Below are 8,877 nucleotides of genomic sequence, written 5' to 3'. Positions count from 1 at the left end.
CAACCAATAAAGATGGAACAACACACGAAGGATAGTACAAACGGTACGAAATGTCCTTGTCAAAAGGCCATGATGCCCACCAACTTCCACCAACCTCCACAATCACACGAATGGAGAATATTATTGGTGAAAAAAAATGACAACGTGGTTGGCCACCTTTTCTCTCTCTCCTCAGGCTATAAATACCAATGGATCTCCAAATGGTAAAACATACTCTCTCATACTCATCAAATATATATTCCATATTACCAAATACTGATTCTCACACCGGAGGGTGGTTACGAGAGAATCCCCCCCCCCCATTCCTCGTAACGAGCTCACGGTGTTCTGTTTTGCAGGATATACTCATCTGCCCCAAGGAAGGTTTTATAACCCATCGTGGGAAATACTTATCCTAATCCCTCGGACTAACGTGTTAGACCTTGAGGGGTGGATTGATGTTTCTTCATTGGCGCCATCCGTGCATATAGCCAGAACAGTTAACAATCACTCCGTTCTTGACTCAGATGAGTGGCAAGACGACACCGAAAGAAGTTGGTCAAAACCCAAAGACCAACCTAGAAGGAAATGTCGAAACCGTGAATGTTATTGGTACTGGTGAAGGTGTCGTCAACACGTCCACCATTCACCCAACCATCACAAACAAGGAAAAACCCAAGGCACGTCCCAAAGCGACCATGCCACCAGACATAATGGCCTGGTTGGAAGCCGAACAATAAAAACTGAAGGACAAAGTCCAAGAAAAGATGATGGCCGTTGTGAACCCTAGAGTGTTGTTTGACACAGCCTCTAGTAGCAACGATGAAGAAGAATACGAAGAAGATTCAACGCCGCTGCGTACAAAAACACCAAAAACCAAGTCACCACTCGCTCAACAAAATAGCAACGCGGGTGAGAAGTCACACCGGTCACGTCTCGAAAAAGACTCGCGCCTAAACGATCCAGACAACGAAGAAAGTTAGAGAGGTCCGGATACCAAGAAACTGGTAAAATACCATCCAGACGCGGCAGAAGATTTTTCCAAACCATACCGACCAACAACGTCAGCCAGAAAATCAAAGTTTGTGACGAGAATCGCTGAGGCAGAGTTGCCAGAAAATCCAAAAATACCGCCAACGGTCGAACAATATGATGGCATCGCAGATCCAGATGATCATTTGCAAACCTTCACAGCCGTTGGACTAGTGTCAGGATGGACCATGCCACTATGGTGTCACATTTTTACACTGACACTTGTCGGAGCCGCCAGAGCATGTTATGAAAGATTACCAGATGGGCAGATCTTAAGTTGGGAAGACTTAGCTAAAAAATTCATCCTACAATTCAGCCAACAACGGCGTCACATCAGTGATCCAGCTGACATTCTGAATGTCGTCAGAAAAGATAATGAAACGCTGGAAGATTTCATTACCAGATTTAATAAAGAAGGCCTGAACATAGGCGGCGTGAGTGAAGAATTGATGCGGGCAGCCTTCCGCCAAAACGTAAAGTGTGACGATCTCATTCGGAACCTTACGGGCAGAGATGGCATGCCACAGCGATGGGATGATGTCATGACCGCGGCCAAAAGATACGCGCGAATAGAAAAAGCTTGGGGAAAGAACTGACGAAGAACGATGCCAAAAATGATATCAACAGAGCCCGCCAAGGCAAGAGAATATCCTTTGTATGGTCAAGACTAAATAACGAAAAAGAACCTGCGGCGTATGAACCATTCAAGGCCAGACAGAAATGTCAAGCAAACGCATCCAGATGGACTCCGCTGACAAAAAGTGCAACACACATCATGTATACAGAAGGGATCCAGTTAAAGAAACCAGCACCAATCAAGCAGGGTCCAAACACAGATATGAAAATCTATTGTGACTATCACGAACAACATGGGCACACAACAAATCAATGTTCTAATCTGAAAGATGCCATTGAAGAGTATGTCAAAAATGGAAAGTTGGATCACCTCGTAAAAAGAATCAAAGGAAAACATAGGCGCCCACCTCCAAGAGACGGCGGAAGGCCAGAGAAGAAAATTAAAGACCTTCAAGCCAACAAGATTTCAGGAAACGCCCACCCCAAGAAGCGAAGGCAAATAGAATATGCGGCCTGGAAAGAAGAACAAGTCATCTTCCCAAAAGTAAAAGGAGGGGCGAACAAGAAAGCGCCTTTAGTAATCACAGCCGTGTTCGGTCACTATCGAACACCGTGTTTTTTCATTGACGCGGGGGCAACGTCCAACATCATGTATCGTCAATATTTTGACCTACTGGACGATAAAGATAAAAAGCAGTTGACGCCAGTCAACGCTCCAATCGCGGGTTTTAATCAAAGTATTGAATACCCGCTGGGCCAGTTGACGTTCCAGGTGGAGCTGAGTGATGGAGTTCATTCACGAACGGAAGACGTAGACTTCCTAGTAATGGAAACACCTCACTCACACTACGACATAATTTTGGGAAGAGAAGCAATTGGCGATTTCAACGCTAATCCCTCAACAGCCCTTGGGATATTGGGAGTACCGACTCCAACGGGAATAGCAATGATATACGCTAACAAAGAATGCAACATGGCGGAAAGGAAGACACCGCCCCAAAAGATACTAAAGACCAGCAAAACTCGAGAAATAGAAAAATGGGTGCTCAATAAAGAATTCCTCGAACAAAGCATAACCATTGGACTGACCATCTCCAAAGAAGCACGGCCGGGACTCAAAAGACTGTTAATCAAAAGCATTGATGTCTTCGCCTGGACTGCAGCAGACATGACAGGTGTCCCGCGAAACAAGGCGGAACATGAATTAAAAGTTAATCCAACCTTTGTCCTAGTAGTACGGAAAAAAAGGAGAATGGGGCCGGACCAAGCGAAAGCCTGTGATAAACAAGTCCAACAGTTGGTAGAGGCGGGCATAATCCGGGAAATTCAGTACCAAACATGGGTAGCCAACCCGGTGATAGTGCCCAAAACAAACGGTCAATGGCGCATGTGCATCGACTTTAAAGATCTCAACAAAGCATGTCCAAAAGACTGCTACCCGCTGCCAGAAATTGATCTTAAAGTAGACGCGCTGGTACCCTTTCAATTCAAATGTTTCTTAGACGCATATAGGGGTACCATCAAATACACAATGCGGCAAAAGACCAAGACAAGACGGCGCTCAGAACAAACAGCGGAACGTATTGTTACAAAATGATGCCATTTGGCCTCAAAAACGTCAGATCTACTTACCAGCGGTTGATGGATAAAGAATTCAAGCCCCAAACCGGAAGGAATTTGGAAGTCTACATGGACGATTTGGTCATCAAAAGCAAGACAGAGGCAACAATGTTAAAGGATATCGAAGAGACCTTTAAATCCCTAAGGTCGATTAGCATGAAGCTCAACCCAGGAAAATGTTCTTTCGGCATGGAAGAAGGAAAATTCCTGGGAGTAATCGTAACAAATGGTGGCTTCAAAGCCAACCCAGAAAAATTGGAAGCCGTGCAAAAAATGCCTTCTACAAAATCTGCCAAGCAAGTATAGACACTCAATGGTCGTTTGGTCGCGCTGAACAGAGTTTTGTCCAGCACGCTGAAAGATCTTTTCCATTCGTCTCGACCTTGAGAAATTGTCTCAAGAAGTCTCAGTTCCGATGGACGGAGGAAGCGGAAACAACATTCCAAGAAATCAAAGCGCGCCTAGCAAAACTACCAATGCTAACAGCCCCTAATGCTGGAGAACCGCTGTTGGTATACTTAGCAGCATCAGAAAGAACAGTGAGCGCAGTCTTGATGGTGGAAAGAAATGGCGTCCAAACGCCCATTTACTACATAAGCCGCACCCTAGCAGATGCGGAAACAAGATACTCCACCTTGGAAAAGCTGGTCTTATCCCTGGTTCAGACAGCGCGGTGTTTAAGAAGGTACTTTCAAGGCCATCCAATACATGTTCTCTCCAACTTTCGCTTACAAAATGTGCTGAGCAAGCCAGAATTGTCCGGGAGACTTGCAAAGTGGGCGTTAGAATTGGGAGAACATGCTATCGAATATAAACCAAGGCCATCGATTAAGGGCCAGGTTTTGGCTAACTTCATCGCGGAAATTCCTCAAGAAAAAGAGGAAGAATGTAAGAAGGAGACTGAACCCCCTGCCGATCAAAGAAAAAATGAAGTCTGGAAGCTGTTCACAGACGGTGCTTCTAATGATGAAGGGGCAGGAGTGGGCCTTAGAATAACCAACCCGGAGGGACAACACTTCACGTACGAAATTCGCCTAGAATTCAAGAGTACCAACAATGAGGCGGAGTATGAAGCGTTGTTGGCAGAGTTAAGAATCGCCAAAAAATTAGGAGCCCAACACTTAGAAGCACATGTAGATTCAATGCTAGTAGCAAACCAGATCGAAGGGTCATATGATGCAAAAGATGACAAGATGGCATCATACTTAGCAAAAGCCAAAATGCTAATGACAACCTTTACCACATGCAAGATAAAGCACATCAGACGAAGTGAAAACAAACAGGTGGATGCCTTAAGCAAATTGGCATCGGTCGGATTCGAACATTTGGGAAAAGAAGTCCGCGTAGAAGTTCTGAAAACACCTTCAACAATGAACAGTAAAATTTTTGTATGTTCAACAGCGGAAACAAATTGAATGACACCGATCATCCACTACCTCGAAAGGGGTATTTTGCCAGAAAAGAAAGCGGAAGCTCGAAAAATCCGCCACAAAGCCCTGAACTACACAATCCAAGATGGCATCCTATACAGGCGGTCATACTTAGGACCACTTCTCAGATGTGTAGACCCGCAAGACGCGAATTACCTGTTGAGAGAGATTCACGAAGGAATATGTGGCGTACATGCGGGTCCAAGAATGGTGGTGGCAAAAATAATGAATACGGGGTACTATTGGTCGGGTATGCATGTAGATGCCGAAAAAGAGCTAAGGAAATGCAGCGCGTGTCAACGCCACGCACTAAACACCATGCGCCCAAAGAATCCCATGATCCATGTAACAGCCTCTTGGCCATTCCAAAAATGGGCAATTGACATAACGGGACCATTCCCAGAGGCGTCAGGGCGGATGAAGTTTCTTATCGTGGCAATTGATTACTTCACAAAATGGGTAGAAGCAAAACCAGTAGCAACAATCATCGCATCCAGCGTTAAGAAATTCATATGGGAATTCATCATCTGTCGTTTCGGACTACCCACGAATCTGGTTAGTGATAATGGAACACAATTTGCAGATCAACACATCCAGCGATGGTTAAAAGAGCTCAATGTCACGCAAACGTTTACCTCCGTCGCTCACCCACAAGGAAATGGTGAAGTAGAACGCGCCAACAGATCTATTGTAGGAGGAATCAAGAAAAGATTGGAAAACCACAAATCTGGATGGGTTGATCAATTACCCCACGTCTTATGGGCCATACGAACCCAAAGGAATACAAGCAACGCAGAAACGCCGTTCAGCCTAACGTATGGTACGGAGGCAAAGATTCCCGCAGAAATCGGCGTTCCATCACCAAGAGTGAAAGTGCAAAAAGACAACGAGGCGGAAAGACGCCTAAAATTAATGCTCCTGGAAGAATGTCGAGAGTTGGCCGCAATTAGAGAGCAAAATTACAAAAGCCAACTAAAAAAATACTACGATGCAAAAGTTAAAATCTGCGAGTTCAATGCTGGAGATTACGTCCTTCGCAGCAACGAGGCATCAAGAGCGCATGCGCAAGGCAAGTTAGCGCCTTCCTGGGAAGGCCCTTATCAAATTAAGGAAGTGTTGGGAAAAGGTGCCTATGTCCTGACGCAACTCGATGGCTCACCAATTCCCAGAACTTGGAATGCAGCGCAACTGCGAAGATGTTATATGTAAATCGATTCCAAAATTGTAAACACAGGCCAAGGGTCAAACAAGTTTGAATGGAAACGATACTCAACATTTTCACAAAACAAAAGTTCATTGCATTCATATATACAAAAAAATACAAGCGGGTACCAACACCCGCGGAAATAAAAAAAAATTACAACTATACAACGAAGAAAGCTAGTCAACATCATTAACACTGTTTCCGGACTTGTCAACAGCGGCGGCACTATCTTCGGGGCCACCACCAGATGTGGTGGACGGTCCAGCCAACGAAGGCTGCAACAGCTTCCTCAACAACTGCACGCCATTTTCCTCCTTGGCATACTCGACAACCGTCGAAAGAATAGGGAAAGTAAGAGCATCATACTCCGCCTCGGCGGTAGCATACTCCGCTTCCACATCAATAGCGTGAAGAACATAGGCTTCAGGAGGAAGGTTGTCGCCGCATCCTGAAAGCCGATCTTGTGTCCAAGTTGTCGGGAAGCAGTAACAAGGGCCCCAACACACCACGTTAAGTCATCATCAGTGATGATGCGTTGAGCAACCTACATAATAAAAATCAGTAAAACGCAAAATACAAGTATTAACGTATTAACAACATACCTTGCAGATGGCGTGTTTCAACAGCCAATCGCGGTCGGCAGCAATGCCGGCATATTTGGCAGATAAAGCTTTAATGGTCTCTTCATTAGAGACCAATGTGTCAGCCAGCTTGCCCGCGTCCGCCTTCCTAGACTCGGCCCCCGCCTCCAACTCTTCAATACGCTTGCGGAAAGCATCGTTTTCACTCTCGAGTTTGGCGGAAGCCTCCTTGGCAGAAAGAGCTCAGCTGCATGCTTCTGCAAGATCAGCGTTAAACTTTTTACAAGCAGCCTCGAACTCCTTATAACGAGCAGCGCGCTCGCGGGCAGATTCCGCCAAATCTGCCTCAACCTTCGCCAATTTTGCTTCATCATCAATCAGAGCCTGGCGTTGCTCTGATGATTCTTTACCTGCCTTCCAGACGGCAGCCTCAGCATCTTTCACCAGTTTCTCCATCTCGCACTCCCGGGAACTCGCCTCGATCTTATCCTCATGAAGAGCGCGGTTCTCGCGCAATAATTCGGCGAAACTGGAGAAAGCCTGGACTTGATGAAAAGCAGCGTCAGAGTACAGACTACCCCGAGGCTGGATCGTGCGAGCAATGCGCTCACCGGGAGGAACAACATGATCTAAAAAATCTGTACAAATGGCCGGGTCTTAAAAATTGGCGCAGCAAGTAACCTTCCATCGAGGACGAAAAAGTTGATTTGCCTCCATGGAATCACGGGGATCCATATCTACATTCAATACCCCGCCACTCAAACCGCCACTAAACCCGCCACTTCTACCACCAGGGACTCAAAAAACTTACCTTGCACCGCCGCGCCAATAGTAAAAGGTGGCGGCGGCACGACCTCATCACCATCAAGAACGTAATCCTTGTCTGGTGAAGACTGCATTGACTTCATGAGATCGGCAAAAGAAATACCGGTCAAATCAAGACCAACCTTGGGCAATTCGTCCACAATTGCCATCATCGGTCCAGCAGACGATGAAGGCTGGGAAACCAAGGGAATAGAAGTTTCCGCAGTATCACGTACTGTCGTCACAATGGTTGCGGCCTCAGACGGGCCAACCACACCCGTCATCATTAGCAAACTCAACATCTGTACAGAAGGCATCGCCTCCGACAAGCTACCAACACTTGTCATCATTGGCAAACTAGCAGAGACAATCGCTAGCGAAGACGTAGCAGCGGAAGCAACATCGATGAAGAAATCGCCAAAGTTCCTAGGAAAATAAAAGCAAATTAAAAGGGGCGGCGTCGAAATAAACAACAATATCAAGGGGAGAACCCATACCTGGCGATTTAACAAGACTTCTCCCCTTCACAAAATTGCCAAGCCGAGGTTTCTTGAAGAGGCAGTGTACCTCTTCATCATCTTCATTAATCATAGGGGCGGGCCGCGTAGTATGTGGAACAGTGAACTGGTAGATACGAAACTCGTATCCACAACAGTTCCAGGAGCTGCGGCTGCAGAAGACACAAGATCTGTCGCCACCAAAATGGGAGTAGCAACAGACCGACTTGTGTCCAAGACAGGCACAGCAGTCACAGGTTGTGAGACTGAAGGCAAGGAGAAGCCAACAGAAACCTGTGCGGAGGTGGTTGGGGAAGACGTCGCGGCACCGCATGAATTGAGTGCTTCAAGCAATGATACGGGCGAAGAGATCGGAGCCCCAAAAGGGACGGTGGAGACAAGCACGACATCGTCGTCATCATCCACGACGTTCTCATGGCGGTATCTATCGAAAACGCAAACGTCTCTCCACCACGGCGTTGGGTATTCCTACTACTGCACTTAGGAACACGCACAACGTTATGACGTTTACCTGAAAACCAAGGGGGAAAGTTAGCAAAAGAAATAAATAAGGAGCTATGTTCAATTAAAAAAAAAAAAGAAGAAAACTTACCCCCCCCCCTGACGGGTAACAAAGCTAGGAGGCGGAAGTGGTCGCGGAGAAAGTGATTGCCCCATAGGAAGAGGAAACACAAAGTTCCGGGCGTTCCTGGTAAGGATCGGTTCCTCGCGAGGACCCAAATCCCTCCGCCCCAACAATTTCACACCCTCGTCCACAGGCTGCAAAAGAAGCATGCGATCGTCCACCTCTGAATAAAGAAACAAGGGTTATTATTATGAATAAATACTAAAAAGAAAAATTAAAGATACTAACCCTGACCGCCGTTAAGAATGATCGGCACCTTATGGGTATCCTCCCAGATGCGACTCATCCCAAACAATACCAACTCACGCTCGGAGTAGTGACGAAGCGGGGAAAGGCTGGCCTGTAACGTGGTAAACCAGCCCGAACCAGAATAGGGAGCCACTTTAGGCTCAGCAAGCTCCTTCATATCCAAAAAATGCATGGAATGAGGCACCACATGCGCAGAAACGTAGAAGAACAAACTCTTCCACTCGTGCAGGCTCTGGGGTGCATCCAAAGCAATCGCTTT

General features: G+C 46.4%; 1 protein-coding gene across 1 annotated transcript; it reads left to right on the top strand.

The window, feature by feature from the left end:
• Window positions 1-3,683: 3,683 nt before the first annotated feature.
• On the top strand, window positions 3,684-4,622 carry LOC143565832 (uncharacterized). The gene has a single exon (XM_077052690.1). It carries the CDS (start codon window positions 3,684-3,686, stop codon window positions 4,620-4,622), a length of 939 nt encoding a protein of 312 aa, XP_076908805.1.
• The last annotated feature ends 4,255 nt before the right edge of the window (window positions 4,623-8,877 follow it).

The sequence above is a fragment of the Bidens hawaiensis genome, unplaced genomic scaffold, assembly GCF_021521415.1.
Source record: "Bidens hawaiensis isolate Kalapana, Puna unplaced genomic scaffold, B.hawaiensis_p1.1 tig00022545_1, whole genome shotgun sequence".
NCBI lineage: Eukaryota > Viridiplantae > Streptophyta > Magnoliopsida > Asterales > Asteraceae > Bidens > Bidens hawaiensis.
The sequence above is the reverse complement of the archived record's forward strand: the minus strand, read 5'-3'. Positions and strand labels throughout refer to the sequence as shown.

Bases quoted from the DNA above. Each gene is read 5' to 3' on its own strand.
- LOC143565832 (XM_077052690.1), top strand. From the start codon at position 3,684: ATGCTAACAGCCCCTAATGCTGGAGAACCGCTGTTGGTATACTTAGCA.